General features: G+C 51.6%; 1 protein-coding gene across 2 annotated transcripts in view; it reads right to left on the bottom strand.

The window, feature by feature from the left end:
* Nucleotides 1-19,697, bottom strand: part of LOC137434537 (oxysterol-binding protein-related protein 6) — a 195,996-nt gene that overhangs the window by 38,579 nt on the left and 137,720 nt on the right. For both annotated transcript variants that reach the window (XR_013624726.1, XM_068127654.2), the window contains exon 16: nt 12,092-12,229. Coding sequence is in view for 1 of the 2 variants with exons in the window: in XM_068127654.2 (XP_067983755.2) it covers nt 12,092-12,229 (138 nt within the window). In the remaining variant the exon portion in view is untranslated. The remainder of the gene's footprint in view (nt 1-12,091; nt 12,230-19,697) is intronic.

Genomic DNA, 19,697 nt, shown 5'->3' with positions numbered 1-19,697 from the left:
TCAAAATAACATCTTTAACCGCGTCCGTAACAATTGGTGTCGGGGAGTGAAATACGAGGCCCGAAGCACGCTTAACGCGCTCAAAATTACAAGCTGTTGGAAATTTGTGTTTTAAAGCAAAACCCGAATTTTGAAATCGCGCCATGGCTGGTCAAGGCGATCGGATGCCGGTGGGTGAGCTAGAGATAGACGGGGTGGAATCGACCCAGGACCTCGGGGAAATGTATATGGAGGAGGTGGTTGAGGGGGTATCAGACGCACAAGATGGCGTCCTCGCGCACGTGGGTGTAGCGGCACCAAATTTTGCCGCGCCCGTGACCGTAGCAGCATCAAATTGCGCTGCGCACGTGGTCGCGGCAGCCGAGCCAGAGATGCCAGAGTACATGCGAGTCTTTATGATTCAAATGATGGCAAAAATGGATGCTCAGGGGGAGCGATTAGAAGCCAAAATGGGGAACCGGATGGAGGCTCAGAGTGAGCGATTGGAGGACCAAATGGGGGTAATGAGGGACGGAGCGAGGGCTGATAGTGAGCGATTGGGGGGTGAAATGGGGGGCAAAATGGGAGAACTGGGGGCAAAATGGGAGAAATGGGGGAACGGCTAGAAGCTAAATTTGAGGGGTTAGACAACGGGATAAAAGAGGCAAAGAATGGGTTAACAGGGGTGGAAAATAGAATGGCTGCCCAGGAGAATCAGTTAGAGGGGGTGAAAAATGGGTTAATGGGGTTAGAAAATAGGATGGAAGACAAACTGCGGGAAATAGCGGAGCAATCCGCCCGGGAAATCGAACAGATGGGGAACCAGATGGAGGAGATGAAAGAGGAGATACGACGAGGTGTAAGTGAGGAGGTCTCGGGGGTACGCGAGGAGGTAAAGCGAGGCGAAAAGCGTATAGAGAAAGAGGTGAGGATTAATACGGCGAGGTTACAAGGGGGAATAGAGGGTCTGACAGGGGAGGTGGAACAGCTGACAGAGGGACAAACGGAGTTAGTGGAGCAGGTTCAAAGGAACACTGCGGTACTAGGAGGGTTAAAGGCGACACAAAAAGAAATTAAAAATGACAATAGCGACACAGAGGCAATGTCAGATGGTACGTGAGGGACTGACAATGAGGTTGGACGAGGTGACAGAGGTAATGGAGACAAAGGACCGGCAGGTGAGGATGCACATAGAGACGGTCACGGTAGCCTTAGAGGACGAACTTGAGGAGACGCACCGGGAAATAAAAGAGGTGAAGCAAAAATTAGAGGAAGTGGAAGAAGAGGTGAGTGAAATTAAGAAGAGACGGACAGAAACTAAGAAGGAAATAAAGGAGGAGGTGATGGAATATGTACAAGGTCGGTGCTCAACTCATGATGTGCTGCTCACAAACCAAATAAAGAGTTTGCAGGTGGCAGAAGAGGTGCGACGAAGAGGTGCCAAGGTGAGTGGCGATATAATCGGAAATGTACATGATGTGAGGGGAGCTTCAGTCGGATTGGGGGTTGTTGTGGACTCGGGTGTTCGTGAGAGGCCGTTGGTGAAGTGTGCGACAGGTCTGGTGTGCGAAAAAAGAGGTGTGCGAGAATGTCCGACCATGGGGTGTGTGAGGAAAAAGTGTGCGCCGAGGAGTGGGTGTGCTGTCGAGAGTGAGTCGGTCGTAGCGCGTGTGCGAGGGAGCACATGGAAGCACGGTGTGGTGAGTGTTACGGAGGAAGTAACGAAAGAGTGTGAGCGAGAAAGGTGTGTAACGGACGGGTGCATGGGGAAAGAGCATGCTGTCAAGAGTAAGGGAGGATGCACACCTGTGGTGAGTGTTACGGAGGAAGTAACGGGAGAGTGTGCGCAAGATTGTGTGCGAGAAAGGTGTGTAACGGACAGGTGCATGAGGAAAGAGTGCGCTGTCAAGAGTGGAGGTGAAAGTAGTGAGAGTGACACGGAGCGTGAGTTGGTTGTGACAGGTGAGCGAGGATGCACACCTGGAATGGTAGAGCGTGTGTGGGAATGCACACTTGAGTTGGTCGTGAGGCACGTGGTTGGGTGTGCGAGTGAGAGCACTCCTGTAATTGTCACAGAGGAGGTGACCGAGGAGGGGGCGCTAAGAGGTGTGTTGGTGAGGTGTGCGAGCGACGAGTGTGTGCAAAGGTGTTCGGTGGTCAGGTGTGTGACCAAGTCTGTGAGCGGAATGAGTGTACCGAGGTGTGTAAGGAAAGGTACGAGGAGCATGGGAACAGCTGGATGTATGAGCAAGGAACGGGCTGCTGGGTGTAAGCATGCAGGTGAGGCATCGACGGTAACCGGGTTAGAGTTTAGAACGACATTTAGCCGAATCGGGCCCTCGGTGTGCGTCGGGCAGCTTCGCGTGCCGCGAGAACCAGCGGGGATCCGAACCGCGGCGGGTCCGAAAGGACCGCCGTACACGATCCACGCTGGGCCTCGCTTTGAACAGCCGCGTCCGTGCTCCACTAGGCGGAGCGGGCAGCCCGATAGGAAGGGTCGTCATGGCGACCAATTTTTATTGAGGCGTTCCGGCAGGTCGAGATCGGGCAATTGGATGGCTCCACGCCGAGGTGGTGCGTGGGATCTCGGCCCGGGTAAACCTCCTTCCCTGCACCGAATGCCGGACGCATCCAACCGCCGGTACCAAAGAACCCGCATTCATTGCTCGGCTGTACAAAGCCGGGCTGTAGACGTGAATTGGCGCACTGAGAGGATCTAATAAGTAGACCGGTGATGAGGTTAGTGTTTTGGACCCAAATTTAGAAAAAGGCAAAATTTGATGATTGGTACGGTGATTGGCAGATGATTGGCAAATTTTTGATGTTGGATTTGGACGAGCGAAATTGATAGTAGGACCTCCCCGATGTGGTGGGATGGCAAATCCACCATCCCTCACAGGGGGGGGGCAAAGGAGCACTAGATTATGGGGTTTATGGCAGTGAAAACTAGCCCGGGTGGGTTAGGATATATCGTGTGTAGGGACCTAGAAGATGACATTAGGTGACGTTAAGGTTTAGTTAGTGACTGATACCTGTAGTGGGGACGCAGGTAGATTAGTGTGGATGATAATGACGTGGGAGCGCAATAGTTTAAAGGGACGACTGGGAAGCGCAAGTTTCAGAGGGGAGTAGTTAGATGAGATGATGCCGTGTGAGTGTTGGAGGTGAATTCAAGTGTATCGAGCAGTGTGTGAGGATTGAACAGGTGTGATTGCACAGGTGTGCAACTGAACAGGTGGATGGAGCAGTGTTTGAGTGATGGTAATGGTGAGGTGTGTTGTGTTGACCAACTGGTCCAGGAAGAGGAGAAGGGTGCAGGTGGCACCAGGTATGATTGCACAGGTGTGCAACAACAGGTAAGAGGAACAGGTGTATGGAATAAATGGTAGTGTGGAATATCTGGAGTATTGGAATGGATGGTCGTTGGTCGTGGAGTGAGTATGGTGGAAATTGTGGAGTGGAGTGGATGGTGCGAAGGTGTGAATGGGGGAAGAGAGGACCCCCATCACGAATACCCGGGGCGGGTAGTGTAAGTGTTAGGTAGAGGGTATAGGTAAATTGTGGTTGGATATTGGCATCTGTGGTGCGGGTGAGAGAATGGTATTTGGATGGGTGCATTAGTGTTGTGGAAATGGCTGGGCGTGTAGCCTGTTAGTGTGTGTAGTTGGTTTGGGCACTCCACCACTGTGAGGATGTCGGCCAGGTGAGGCCGCAGGTGGGCTCTGGGAGCCGGTAGAGTTGTGTGGATGGGGCCCGAGGATCCGGAGGACGGACCCGGGTAGCCCAGTGCCAGAGGGCACCAAGGGGTGACAGAGCCAGGAGGGGCCTTCCCCAGTTAGTTAGGTTAGGGTGAGGAGCTAGGTAAGCTCGGGTGGCAACTGCAGTGGTGGAGGTGTGCAGGTGGGTAGACCTGCTGGGAGAGCTACACGTCACAGCCCAGAAATTGTGCAAGGGCACCGGGAGATGAATCGGAGGAGTGAGACCCCAAATTGAGAAGCACCACAGTTTGGTCAATGGGAATTGGTTATTAGAACCCATAGTGTAAGTGGCCAATGGATTGGCAGGGCAAGACCCCGGGTAGTGTAAAGTGTGTTAATGTCATTTAGAGGATAGTTAGGATTGGAGTCTCCTCGCACCATCTGCATCCACTCACCTGAGGTGACAGGTACTCCACACCATGCCAGGTTGTTTAATTATTTTTGATGCAAATGTTTGGAAGGTGAGACGCATCATGACGTGGGTGTGACATTGTGCTTGATGTTCCATCTCTTCCTCCTTATGAGGATTGATGATGAATTAGGTGATGGTAAATTTTGAAGTAGAGGGATTGTGAAGACGAATTTGGTATAAGGGAAATATGGGGGAAGACGTGACAGTAGCGACGAATTTGTAAATGTGTAGATTTTTGTACATATGGGGTAAGGGCAAGGGTAGTGTAGGTGACAGGGGGGTGACGTACGGTAGGGACGAGCTTTCTCACTTCGCCCTCCGTACGCATTTCGCCTTGCATTGCCTTATTGATGTGTACCCTTGTGACCTTACCCCTCGCTCATTTGTCTCTTTTGTCTCCCACATGACCTGTGCGCCGAGGGGAGCGTGCGTGAGTCCTCCATTGTGCGCCCGGAATTCCCAGAACCAGCTGTCTGCATCGATGCACCACATGATGGACCACATGCCTGTGGCCGAGCACCACTGATGGCCCTAATGGGTTGGGGCATGGCCCCTCTGCTGGAACCGGCCATGAGGGCCCGAAATCTTGCTGGCAGACCTTGGCCACAGGGCACCGATGCCCCACAGGTGAACCACACGTAGTCGGCCCTGTGGGCCATAAATAAAGACAAATAAAATGGAAACGTTTGGGCAAGCTTTATTGCAAATAGGCCGCCAGTAAGAAAAGCAAAGAAAATGACAACAACTGGAAGACATAATAATAGCCAGCAGAGGGAGCCGAAGAGCAAGAGATCACCTGCAGGGTTAGGGGTTGTTGGTTTATTTTTATTATTGAACATTGACGAACTATGATGACTGGGCACCGATTGGTGCCTGAGGGTGTATTGGTGCGTTTTGGGTGCTTTCATGGTGCATTGATGCAGAGCAGACTGTCTACCCCCCCCCCCCCCCCCCCAGAAAGAACAATCACAGGTCCTGGGTTAGTCTTGTAAATAAAAGTAGCGTCAACTGTAAATGAAGCTCCCTACCGGCTGTATGTTTAGTTTGAAGACCATTCCGCAATTCGGTTAACTGTGGGCGTAAGTCTGTTAGGCAGGGTGCAATGGAGCAGCGGGACACATTTATTTATGTTTTAAAACTGTCACACTCAGGGTCAGGTTAAAAGTGGAGGGAACTACACCTACGTGTCACACTAAATAAAAGTTGTAGGCCCGGGTTGTACCTAAGAGGAGGAGGGTGCAGTGTTGCAGATATGAGGACTGTATTTTTTTTGATTGTGCTTTATTATTAATATTGGTTATTCTGCGCCTCCTGCCTCCGGAGCTGTGTAAAGGTCAAAGGGCGTCCCATAATTAGTCCTTCGAGCACCCACACCACAGCCAATCATAGAATACCCCTGTTCGATAGTTATATCTTACGTGTTTTAGGGTAAGGCTGTGTCTCCCATTAATTGAAATACTCCATTGCACCAGTGAAAGAGATAGATTCCCTTCATTCCCATTCCCAAAACTTCCATTCCCCCTTTTTGTCAATTGCCATTCGCATTGCCAACTGCATTTTGGGCGGTTTTCTCTTCATCCGCCATTGACCACGAGGCAGGGTTGGGGAAGAAAGGCGGGTCCCCACCTCGTCATAGAGGGGAGGAGTGAGTCAGCCCCACTCAACCAACCACGAACAAGGGGTTGGACTTGGAGAGGGTGTGGAGAGAAACATCGAGGAGGTTCGCAAGGTTGAGGGGCGGGGCCTATATAACCCGCAGCTAGGGCGTTTCCCAGATGAGATGAACCATTACAGAGAGACGAGAGGAGGTCCAAGAGAGATGAGCTTTGACCGAGAGACGAGAAGAAGTCCAGGGTTGAACTGCAGCTCGAGCCACTGAAACTGCATTTACTGCAGCTGGAGCCACCGAAACTGCAGCCACAGCAGCGTGAGGCCTGGACAGCAGTTTGGAGCAGGGCCGCGAAGGGGCGGCGGCTGCCCAACGAGTCGATCGGTTGCAGGACCAGTTGGACCTCCCTATCCCGCAAGCCATCCATCTCCCGCCAGTCCTATCATCATTCCCCGCGTGAGTCTGTCCTTGTTTGTTCTGTCCCTGGGTTAATTAAGACTGTAGGTAAGCTAGCATTGCACTGTGTATCTAATATCTTCTGTAAATAAACGTGATTGCTTTCTTCCTGCTTATATGTGTAAATAATAAATCCAATTACTCTTCTGTACGTCTTCTTCCTCTTTGTATTCGGTCGCTTTAGAGTTTTCCATATTGAGCAGCTGAGGTGCGATACGGCCAACGTTTGGGTGGAATCGGGTTCTAGTCGGGGAATAACTGTTCGGTCGCGGTAATACCACCGCTCGGTCAAAATAACATATTTAACCGCGTCCGTAACAATATATATATATATATATATATATATATATATACATATATATATGAATACTCGCTTAATTGTTGAATTTAAATATTTATCTGTATAAAAAACAAAATTCATTTAACCTCAGTATTCTATCGACTCGCTCATCTCTGCATACCTGGCTGCCTCACTCTCTTGCATTGTACATGCACCATTCATTTATCTTTTGCTGATAAATTAAAAATGACCATCCAAGACTGGTGTGAACATGAACTTTTACAAACTCATGTGACCATTGCAAACTGTTCCATTTGGGTGTTCCATGGTAGTTTCCTGTCAATTCTTCTCTCTGTTTTTTTTTTTTTTGTATACAAGATCGAGGCTCGTGTTAGAGTTAACATTGATCACAAAAAGACAAATTGACACATAAAACATATGATAAAGTAGTGAAATTTTACTTAACTCAATTTAATTAACACTACTGAATTAATGACTTTACATGTGAGCTATTACTTCTCCAAAACCATTGAACTTTAGCAAAATTTCCTTTTTCATCAACATATTGTCGTGCGGCCCGCCTTTGATTAAAATCAGGCGGTCACGGAAGCCGATCTCGAAGGCCTTAGCTCTCGAGGCGAAACTCAATGGCGGACTCCAAAAACAAAAGCTACACCAAAGCGCGTGGGATGGAGGGGGGGGGGGGGCACGCAAGAGCCCTGCAGCCTTACCTATGAAATCAATCACACGGAGACTGCGTTCAGATATATATATATATATATATATATATATATATATATATATATATATATATATATATATATATATATATATATATATATATATACAGAAAATAATATAAGGGTTGATTCACAATAAAGGTCGGGACAGGAAAAGCACGCGCCGGTAATAAATATTCTAATCGGGACGTCCCCACACAGATTTCGGAAACAAGACACAGGAATGAATTAAAGGAAAAGAACACGTTGTGTAATTGTGAAATGTGGTGTGGGTTTATCTGTCTGTCTTGTATTGTTTGCCATCCAACACGGCTCCGTTCGGCCCCGCTCGCACGCCACCAGGCCTTGCTCCAAGCTCCACAAGTGCCGATCGCACACCACGAGGTCCCTCACTCCAAACTCCAAAGCACCGCGAAAGGCCCGAGCCAACGACCACCAGGGCCCTCCCAAGACCAAGCAGGGAAGCGCAGGGAAGCGCAGAGAGCACAAGACAGCCAGAAACAGCCAGAAAGCACAAGGGTTCGAGCTGAACGTGCCAGAGGGCCAGAGGGACGTGCTCCGCAAGAGCCAACTCGATGTCCAAGAACCGCAAGAGCCGTGCTGCGCAAGACGAAAAGAGCGTGCTACGCAAGATGAAGCACCGGATGTCCCAGAGAGCAATTGTCGTTCGGCGCGCCCTGATATAACCTGCAGCGGTGACGTCAGCCTCGACGCGCCACCCAATCAGTGCCCTCCACAGGCCTGGAGCATGGTCATAGCACGTAGCGTGGTCATAGCACGTAGCGTGTAGCGTGGTCATAGCACGTAGCGTGTTACTCGAGGCCTAGCGGAGGTGTAGCTGGCTGCGGTCCATGCGGCGGTGCCCTGAACTGGCTTCCTGTCAGTTTTCTTCCAAAGTCTTGTCAGGGAAGGGAATTTAATTAATGCATGCACTAAAGGGCCTAACTAAGTGTCTACAGGTGTGCATTGCCATAAGGGACAAAGGTTTGACTACCAGGTTGGACACACAGGGGCGTTATCTTTAATCCCTAACTACTTAACACTCGAACATCCTGATATGTTCACAAGCATACTCTTACCCGACAAATCGCCGAAACAGAACTTATTACAAGGAGATTCCCCATCGCGACAGTCAGATACCTACCTACACAAATCTATCTGGCTCTAGATATTGCGCTACCCTCCCGACATAACAATATCATTCCTGGCAGGTTATCCTTTCACCAATTCCTTTTCCATACTGCATATAAATTACTTGTAAATTAACTCTGGTTATTGTGTATCTTGCTGCAGATTTGTTGTACCAGTGTTTTTTGAAGCTATGGACAAGCATGCCTTATACTGCTGCCATCATGTCTTCAACTATGTATCTATGCTGTGGAGATATATTTTCTCTGAAAATCAAAAGGACTCCCCAAATGGAAAATAATAATAATCTATATATGGGTGAGCTTGGAATCAAGGACTCACCAAATGTATAATAATAACAAGAAAAAGAGCAATCAGAGATTGCAAACCCTCACCAGGATGTATTTTTAGTGGTTTTTAAGGCATTTGTGTTAAATCAAATATGGCGACCGAACCACGTGACCGATGACGTCATCATTATTTTTTTTCTAAACTAATTTATTCCTAGATTATGCTCAAGAAATTTCATCTCGATTGGATGAAGTTTTGTACTTGTCGAATTATGACAACACAATTTTTTCTATTCAGCGCTTTCGGAGATCGAGAGGTGCAATTTTTTTTCGGTTTTTCCAAGATGGCGGCCGAACCACATGACCTATGACGTCATAATTATCATTTAAAAATTCTACAGGTTGAGTTGCATCTATGGTGAAAATTTCCTGTCAATCGGATCAACGGTTGCAGAGAAAATCATATTTACTCTGTGCAAACAGACAGACAGACAAACAAATGGACTCAAGTGCAATACCCTCTCCTCTGGCGAGGGTAATAATCTATATATGGGTGAGCTTGGACTGAAGGACTCACCAAATGTATAATAATAATAATCTATATACGGGTGAGCTTGGACTCATAACGCTTGAAGGGGACTCAAACATATGATGGGAATGAATGAGAGGCTCAAGGATGGTAGATTGCCCACTAATGTTCCCGATTCCAAATTTGTGGATGAATTGAGTGACTTTTACGTGAGATTTGATGTTCCAGGAAACCGAGTAAAATGTGAATCTCTTTGTGAGGATCTGGATACTCGAGCGTGTCCCATACCTGTAATTTGTGAACCTGATGTCGTGAGGTGTTTTGGGGCGTTGAGTAAAAGGCTTGTGGTCCAGATGGCATTAAGTCTGGTATTCTGAAAGAGTTCTGTTTAGAACTTAGTAATGTTTTTACTCGATTGTTTCTGTTACTTTTGGTGACTCACACTGTTCCTATTTGTTGGAAAAAGTCCATGATTATTCCCGTGCCAAAAAAGGTTCACCCAAGGCAGCTCAATGATTATGGACCTGTTGTCCTCACCTCCATCTTGTGTAAATGTAAGGAGAAATTGATGGTGAAGTTTATAGCATCAGATGTAACTCCAAAACTGGATCCTTTACAATTTGCATACAAAGCAAGACGAGGTGTTGAAGATACCTGGCTCGGTTTACTTCATCTAATCACAAGTCACCTGGACCAGAATGGAACCTATGTCCGTTTGTTATTTATCGATTTCTTGTCAGCCTTTAACACCATGCAACCATTTACCCTTGTGAAAGTGTTGAGTGACCTGTGCCTGAACCCCCATATCATACTCTGGGTGGAAAGTTTTTTTACGAGACCTCAGCAGGTGAGGGTGAATGGTAGCTTCTCAAAGTTATCAATCTTGAATACTGGTGCTCCACAAGGCTGTGTATTGTCACCTCTACTGTTCAGTTTGTACACCAATGGATGCGTGGCTCATAAAGAAGTTTGTGACTTTATTAAGTATGCAGACAATATCGCCATTGTTGGCTGTCTTTCCGATCAATCATCCTTTGTATCTTTACCTCGACCAATTGACACATTGAATAAGTAGTGTGGGGACTTTTGTCTTACTCTGAATGTGTGCAAAACAAAAGAGATGATTTTGGACTTTCGGAAAGGTCACAATCATGAACCTGAAACCATAAATGGTGATAAGGTAGAAATTGTTAGCAATTGTAAATACCTGGGCACCTTTATTGATAACAAGCTAACTTTTGATGGAAATACTGATGCTGTGTACAAGAAAGCAATGCAAAGATTGTATCTTCTCAGGAAATTGAATTCATTTGGTGTTCGCTCTCGTGTGATGCGGATGTTGACCAATTCCTTCCTGATCAGTGTTTTATCATTTAATTTGATTTCCTGGGTCAGTTATCTTAATGTGCGGAATAAGTCACGATTGAGAAAGGTCATTACACTGGCATTTAAAGCTGTCGGTGGGCCTTCAACTAGTCTGGAGTCTCTATACTTGCGAGCATTGAAAAGGAAGGCGGTGCAGGTGTGTACTGATGAAAGTCATTTCTTGAACGGACTTTTTGAAAAACTACCATCAGGGAGACGCTTTCGTGTAAGGAGGATGAAGAAGAACATTAAAAAAGTCATTTGTACCATGTGCAATTTAAATGCTAAAATCATAATCAAATTCCTAGCCATTTTGCTATTTTGCCATTTTGCTCTTTAGTCCATCTCCATATTTTATATCTTTTTATTTTGTTTTCTTATTCCCTTTGTGTTTTATGCCTTTATGATTGTCAAACTTAGTGTCACCAAAGGATAATTTCCCTGCACATGGGACAACAAGTGTGTGTGTGTGCGTGTGCGTGCGCGCTCCATACTCATTGATTGAATCCCAGAATTGGCCTGATTGCCTGATGACCCCAGAATTGTAACCTGATTATATATCCACATTTTGATAAGCCGAACACATCTTCAGAAGTGTCATATTCACAATCACCATGCCCTCCCGGTAAGTTTTCCATTCAATGTAAAACAACCTAATTAGCAACTGTTAAAAAGATCATATAATATTGAAAATATATGTACTGTCACCTTCACAAAGCCCATGACTCTAGACGTCATGGGCTTTGTGAAGGTGACAGTATGTATAAGCATTAGTCTTCAAGATTATAAAAAATATTTTCCTTCAATCGAACATGGTTGCCAGACCACGTGACCAATGACATTTTAATTATCAAACCTCTGTGCCCATGAGTAGTCGTGACAAAGTTTCACGTCGATTGGTTGGGTGGTTTAATGGAAAGCGATTTTTAAAGGTTTTAGCTGAAATCCAACATGGCTACCAAACCACATCATCGATGACGCCATAGATATAAAACTTTTTCCCCACATGGGTAGTCGATCATACATGTAATGTTTTGCATCAATCTGTTGAGCTGTTTTGGAGAACACATTTTTAAAGGTTTTTCTTTCAAGAAATTTGGCTGCCATACCACATCACTCATGATGGCATCAATTTAATTAACTGAACAAATTTCCTCGGAGATCACCCTCGAACTTTTTTGATCATTGAATTTTTTTTGGGTTACACTCAGATTACCATCACTTTTTTGTTGAGCAGTTGCTGAGATGTCCAAAACTTTTCTTTTTTTTTCCAACATGTCTGCCATTCCACACTAGCTACGACATCATAGCTACATTTAAAAATTATCCATGGTTAGGTGCCACGACGTTGAAAGTTTTTGTCAATTATTCAAACAGTTGTGGGGGAAAAAAAAAGAATTAAAAAGTGAATTAAGGTGAAAAAGTGAGAGTGGAATTTTTTTTCCTGTACTACCCTTCAGCATCCAAATAATAAGAAAAGTGAACATTTCCCAAATATCCCCTTATCTCCACACTACTCCTCTGACCATAGCACCACCAAACTACCTGCTCAGCATGGAACTTAAAACCATGATCTTCTCGGACACACTCGTACGTCTCTCCAAGAAGTGGATTGAAGGGCTTCCTCCCAGCACGTGCAGCTGTGCAAGCAAGTCCCGATACAACAAAAGCCGCAACAAGAACCTAAGCAACAAACAATGGATTGATAAAAGTAGATATGTTTATTTATATATATATATATATATGATTGTGTGTGTGTGTGTGTGTGTGTGTGTGTGTGTGTGTTTGTATGTGTGAATGTATATCTAAAATAACAAGCGTTACACCTAGGGCCCCCGTCGGTGAAGTGATGTGAGTTGACAAAGTGGAAGACGCAAGGTGGCCATCTTGGATTTTGACGTGGCGACCCAATTTCCAATAGCTTTCTTCCTTATGCGTAGATACACCCAGACACCAGATTAGAAGTTAGTAGTTCGTTTATTTTTCAAGATATTTCGCTCACAAGGTTCAGACATATATATGGTGGTGGCCATCTTGGATTTTGACGTTGCGACCTAATTTCCAATAGCGTTCTTCCTTGTGCCTCGGTACACCCACACACCAGATTAGAAGTTAGTAGTTCATTTATTTTTCGAGATATTCCGCTCACAAGGTTTAGATATGGTGACAGCCACCTTGGATTTTGACGTGGCGACCTACTTTTCAATAGGGTTCTTCCATATGCCTAGTTGCACCCACACACCAAATTAGAATTCGGTCCTTCGCTTAATTTTATAAAGATATTGCAGTGCACGTACGCACGCACGGACGGACGGAAGCACGCACGGACGCACACACGGACGGAGGGGAAAACCATAGTCCCCCTTTCGCTCCACGGTGCGACGGGGGACAATAAAAGACAGTGCCTGCCCATCCCTCCGTCCATCTGTCTGTCTGTCTCATCCATAACTGCAAAACCATGAAATAGTCAGGTTCACTATGTTGTTTCATTCAAATTTTTTTGGAGATAAGCAAAACCATACATTTTTGGAATATTCAGAGCATGAGGAATCCAAAAATTAATGTTGGCATTTGCGTAGACACCTTTGCGAAAATGACACTCGACAGTGAAGATCTGTAAAAGCATATTCCTGAACGGTATAGACCTCGTAGATCCTGTGTTTAGGACTTATAGTTCAATCTGATACTAACAAGGCTGCTTTCTTGCTTAATAAACCCATACCTATAACTTCAAACGACTTGCAATATCATGTATTATGTAATACAGTCATATTGAAGCGCGGTGCTACGCACGCGACTTGCTACCAAGGAGGAAGCGGACAACGCGGTTAAACAAAAGTGTCTTTATTGACAAGAGGTCACTGTAGCACTGGCGCGCTCCGGGCTGCACGCCCAGTGTATATCCTGAGGCCACGCCTACCCCTCGGGCGTGGCCGCCGCCCACTTGGTGCGCGGCATGATGTCACCACGCTAGTGGGCCTTCGTGTCCGCCACACGAGCCCCCCCAGAATTCCCGCGCACCTGGAGGGCCAGTTTGCGGGGAAAACGGATGACCCGGCCGAAGCGCCCTCTGGCGACCGGCGGCGTCCGGGGTGCAGGGATGCCAGCTGGGATGCCCCCGGCTGTACCCGGGATGGGTGCCGGACCGGGGGGCGGCGTGCCGGCGGTGCTGGGCGGTGCCGGGGGTCCGCCCGCCGGGGGGCGGCCCCGACACGGGGACCAAGCCACCGGCGGTGGGTGGTCCACGTCGACGTGGGCCGGCTTGAGTCGATCCACCGAGACGCGGTCGGGAGTACCGCCGATGTCCAAGGTTAAGTATTTCACCCCGGTCTCCAGCACGCGGAAAGGCCCGTCGTACGGGGGCCGCAGTGGTGTCCGGTGGGCGTCGTGCCGGACGAAGACATACTCCGCGGTGCGAAGCTCCGGGGCGACGTGCGTGGGTGGGTGCCCGTGGTGCGCCGTCGGCACCGGGGCGAACCTCCGGGCGGTCTCCTGCAGCGCGGAGCGCTCCTGCGCCGTGGACCAAGGTGCCGTGGGGTCGGGGAGGAACTCGCCCGGCACCCGCAGCGGTTGTCCAAAGACCAACTCCGCCGCGGATGCGCGCAGGTCCTCCTTGGGCGCCGTCCGGAGGCCCAGCAGGACCCAGGGGAGCCTGTCGACCCAGCCACCGTCGCGGAGGGTGGCCCGGAGCGCGGCCTTCAATGAGCGGTAGAACCGCTCGCACAGGCCATTAGCCTGGGGGTAGTAGGCCGTGGTGCGGTGCAGCTGGACCCCGAGCCCCCGCGCGACCGCCCCCCAGAGCTCCGAGGTGAACTGGGGGCCGCGGTCGGACGAGATGTCTGAGGGGCGCCGAACCGGACGACCCAGGTGGCGATGAACGCCTGCGCGACGTCCGCCGCCGTCGTTGACGCCAAAGGCACGGCCTCCGGCCACCGGGTGGTGCGGTCCATCATGGTCAGGCGTGGGTGAAACCCCACGAGGGGGGCAGAGGTCCCACCATGTCCACATGAACGTGGTCAAACCGACGTTCCGGCACCGCAAACGGGGCCAATGGGGCCTGGGTGTGTCGGTGCACCTTCGCGCGCTGGCACGCGGGGCACGTCCTGGCCCAGCCGCGGATGGCCTTCCGGAGGCCATGCCAGACAAACTTGTCGGCGATCAACCTCTGGGAGGCCCTCGTGCCCGGGTGGGACAGGCCGTGGATGGAGTCGAAAATCTGGCGCTGCCAGCCCGCGGGCACGATGTGACGAGGCCGCCCGAGGGAGACGTCGCACCAGAGGGCCGTTCCCGCACCGTTGAACGGCACCTCAGTGACGCGGAGGCCCGTAACGGCGGTCCGCAAGGCCTGGACGTCGGGGTCGGCGGCCTGGTCCGCCGCCATCCGGGCATAGTCGATGCCGAGGTGGACTGCGTGGGCAACGGACCGGGAAAGGCAATCCGCCACAGGGTTGTCCTTCCCCGCGACGTGCCGGATGTCCGTTGTGTATTCGGACACGGCCGAGAGGTGACGCTGCTGCCGGGCCGACCACGGCTCAGCGACCTTGCCCATCGCGAACACCAGTGGCTTGTGGTCGACGAAGGCCGTGAACGCACGGCCCTCGAACAGATGGCGGAGGTGCCTGACCGCCAGGTGGAGCCCGAGCAACTTGCGGTCGAAGGTACTGTACCGGCGTTCGGGCAGGCGAAGCTGCCGGCTGAAGAACGCCAGCGGTTGCCAAGCTCCACGCACCCATTGCTCGTGCACCGTGCCCACCGCGTAGTCCGAGGCGTCGGTGGTGAGGGCGATCGGTGCATCGGGCCCCGGGTGTGCGAGCATGGTGGCGTTAGCCAAGGCGAGCTTCGCACCCACGAACGTCGCGTCCATCTGCTCGGTCCAGGTGACGTCACCTTTGCCCGGCTTCCCCCGGAGGGCCTCGTGCAAGGGGCGCAGGAGCTGGGCGATGCGGGGCAGGAAACGGTGGTAAAAGTTTACCATGCCCAGGAACTCCTGGAGCCCCCTGATCGTGCGGGGGCGCGGAAACCCCTTCACCGCCTCCACCTTGGCCGGTAGTGGGATGGCCCCGTGCCTGGTGACGCGGTGCCCCAAGAAGTCGATTTCGGCGTCACCGAACCGGCACTTGGCGGGGTTCACGATCAGGCCGTGCTGGCCCAGACGTTCGAAAAGCGTGCGGAAATGGTGTAGGTGCTCTTCGCGGGACGCGCTTGCGACGAGGATGTCATCCAGATAGACGTAGACGAAATCCAAGTCGCGCAAAGACGCTGTCCATGAGGCGCTGGAACGCCTGAGCCGCATTCTTCAAACAGAAGGGCATCCGAAGAAATTCGAAAAGACCGAACTGCGTGATGACAGCCGTCTTCGGGATGTCCTCCGGCCTGACGGGGACCTGGTGGTAACCGCGTATGAGGTCCACCTTCGAGAAGAAGGACATATTCGCCAAGCGGGCGGAGCAGTCCTGAATATGGGGGATGGGGTAGCGGTCGGGGGTGGTGGCGTCGTTGAGACGGCGGTAGTCCCCGCACGGTCGCCATCCCCCGCCGGGCTTGGGCACGATGTGGAGCGGCGACGCCCAAGCACTCTCGGAGCGCCGCACGATGCCGAGCCGCTCCAGCGTAGCAAACTCCACTTTAGCTACCGCGAGCTTCGTCGGCTCGAGGCGGCGTGCCCGGGCGTAGACCGGTGGCCCGGCGGTGGGGATGTGATGTTCCACCCCGTGCTTGATGGTCCCCGCCGAGAAGGTGGGCCTCGTGAGGGCCGGGAAACGGGCGAGGAGGCGGGTGAATTCGTCCGCTGCCGGAAGCGTGCAGATTAACCCGGCCGGAACCGAACCGCTCGGCGAGCCGCTCGATGAGCCGCTCCGTGAGCTGCTCAACGAGGCGGGCAACGCGCAAGCGAGCGAGCTGAACGTCTCAGCCTGGACAAGCCTTCTGTGCTTGACGTCGACCAACAGGCCATTGGCACAGAGGAAATCCGCGCCGAGCAGTGCCATATGCACGTCGGCAGTGACGAACGACCATCGGAAAACCTGCCCTCCGAACCGCAGAGAAAGGCAGCGTTTTCCCTACGTGCGAATGGGCGTACCGTTGGCAGCAAGCAGCGCGGGGCCCCGGCCCACGGACTGCTTGTCTGACGTACCGGTGGGAACGACACTCACCTGCGCTCCCATGTCACACAGGTAATGGCGCCCGGATAAGGTGTCCGTTATGTATAGGAGGCTGTTTAATCGGCCGGCGCTCAGTGCCACTACCGAGGGCCGGCCCGGGCGTTTCCCGACCTGCCGAATGAGCACGGCAGGCGACATTGCCGAGCCTCGTGGCCGAACCTAGCGTGGAAATGGCACCAGGTTTACGGCGAAGCCGGAGGCCGCAGTTTCCGCGGTGGTGGTGGGTGGGGCGTGGCGGCCGCCACGAGGCGCCCCTCAGAGCAGGGGTGGGCACCCCCAGGAGGTTCGGGCTCGGGAGCCGCTACGGCCGCACCGAAACTCGCCTGCGTGTCCAAAGCTGCGTAGAACTTGTCGGCCTCGGCCGCGAACGCACGGGGTTCCGTTATCGCAGAACCGGCCAACGCGAGGCGGACTCGTGCCGGCAGCTGGCGTTGAAATAACGCCCGGAATAGAGCGTTCGGGGTTTCGTCGCCCATGAGCGACAGCATATGGTCCATTCGGACCGACGGTCGCGTGTCACCGAGCTCGGGGAGGTCCAAGAGGCGATCGGCCCGTGCGTCCACCGTGAGGCCGAAGCGGGCGAGGAGGAGATGCTTGATCGCCTCGTACCTGTCGTGGGCCGGTGGGTTCCTCAGGACCGACACGACGCGGGCGGCCGCGCCGGCCCCGAGGGAGGCGACCACGTGGCAGTAGCGTGTCTCGTCCGCCGTGATGCGTCGAAGCCTGAACTGGGCTTCGGCCTGCAGGAACCAGATCTCCCCCTGAGCTTCCCAGAACTCGGGGAGCTTTATCGCTACCGCGTTGGTTGCCATGGCTGTGGCGGGTTCGGGTGGTCAGTGACGGCTGACCAAAACGTCGGAGTCACCAATGAAGCGCGGTGCTACGCGCGTGACTTGCTACCAAGGAGGAAGCGGACAACGCGGTTAAACAAAAGTGTCTTTATTGACAAGAGGTCACTGTAGCACTGGCGCGCTCCGGGCTGCGCGCCCAGTGTATATCCTGAGGCCACGCCTACCCCTCGGGCGTGGCCGCCGCCCACTTGGTGCGCGGAATGATGTCACCACGCCAGTGGGCCTTCGTGTCCGCCACAATATCACAAATATAAAGAATGGTTTTCAATTACCTTTGTTTGTTGCTTTTCTATAATCCTGAGCACTATTTTGAGGCCTTTATTGGATTCCTTGACCCAGAAAATATAGGATTAGCATATTTAATTAAGTTTCTAGGTTGACTAGAAGCCTAGATAGCGCAAAATATGTATTTTATGGCGGCCATTTTGAAATCCAAAATCTGTGTCTGTGCAAATGCCAACATTGATTTTCGGATTCTCCATGCTCTGATTCCAAAAATGTATAGGTTTGCTAATCTCCCAAAATTTTGAACGAAATTATATTTGTTGACAAAGTGAACCTGACTAAAACCTAGCGGCCCCAAACTTTGCATGCACACACCAGGGCCTCCAGCAGATTGCAATGATGAAAACTGGGTGTTTGGGTGTGTTATAACACCCTTTTTGAAGATGATTAACGAGGTGCTCAGAAGAAAAAAACAAGAAAAAGCCGAACCAATATGGCGGCCCGCCATCTTGGTCAGCCCACTGCCACTCGCTGAGTTCTTAAGCCGCCATTTTGTTTCGGCCTATTCAAACATACCTTGCCTTGGAAACACAGTCGATTATCATTACATAATTGAAGCATAACATCAAAATCTGGATTCGGATATTAGGATTGGATGCTGTCAAGTAAATAATGTCCAAATCTGGAGTGAAATGTGACAAAATTCACCATTTCTAGCGATTTTTATAACTAATTATATATTGTGGCGGGCACAAGGGACAATAATTCCGCGCACCAGTGGGTGGCGCGAGCGTCCAGGCGGGGAACGAAAGCGCATGCCCCGCCTTTCGACCGATCGGCCACGCCCGGGTACAAGGCGTGGCCTCGGGACATATATGCGGGCTCTAAGCTCGAGCCCGCCCAGTGCTGAAGTGCGAGCTCTGAATAAAGACTCTGTTTGTACCAACGCGTTGTGGCCTACCTCACTGGCAATCGAGTCGTGTGTGCGCAGCACCACACTGGTGACCCCGATTGGTTCAGCCGTTGCTGACCCCCAAACGCGCCATGGCTACCAACGCCGTCGCCATCAAGCTCCCGGAGTTTTGGGAAGCACAAGCCGACGTTTGGTTTGTGCAGGCCGAAGCTCAATTTCAGCTCCGAGGCATCACGGCGGACGAGACCCGGGACTACCACGTGGTCGCCGCCCTCGGGCCCGGCACTGCCGCCCGAGTCGTGTCCATCCTTCGGCGCCCGCCGGGCGACAACAAGTACGAGGCGCTCAAGCGTCTCCTCATCGCCACGTTCGGGCTCACGGAGATCGAACGGGCCGACCGCCTCCTGGACCTTCCCGCCCTCGGCGACACACGACCATCCGTCCGGATGGATTTCATGCTGTCGCTGCTTGGAGACCAGCGCCCGGATTTCTTGTTCCGTGCACTTTTCCTCCGCCAGGTACCGATACAGGTGCGCCTCGCGCTGGCCGGTTCCGATATCAGGGAACCCTGCACCCTGGCCGGAGAGGCCGACAAGTTTTTCGCAGCCTGCGACACGCGGTCGGTTTACGGTGCTGCCGTAGTGGATCCCGGGGCAGAGGCTACAGCGCCCCCGGCTTCCCTCGTGGCTGCTGCTGCGCCCCGCCCACTACCGCCGCCGCCACCACCACGGCCGCCACCGCCGCAAACCTGGTGCTACTACCACGCCAGGTTCGGCCGCAAGGCTAAAACGTGTCGCCCGCCGTGCTCTTTTGACGGGTTGGGAAACGACCGGGCCGGTGCTCATTAGCGGCCCTGAGCGTTGGCCATTCCGGCAGCCTCCTGTTCATCACGGACACCTTGTCCGGGCGCCGTTCTCTTTGCGACAGGAGTGCAGGTAAGCATCCTCCCTGCCTCCACGTCCGACAAGCAAGCCGCGGGCCGGGGCCCCGCTTTGCTTGCC

This window comes from Myxine glutinosa, chromosome 10 (genome assembly GCF_964187855.1).
Source record: "Myxine glutinosa chromosome 10, kmMyxGlut1.1, whole genome shotgun sequence".
NCBI classification, from domain to species: Eukaryota; Metazoa; Chordata; class Myxini; order Myxiniformes; family Myxinidae; genus Myxine; species Myxine glutinosa.
The sequence above is the reverse complement of the archived record's forward strand: the minus strand, read 5'-3'. Positions and strand labels throughout refer to the sequence as shown.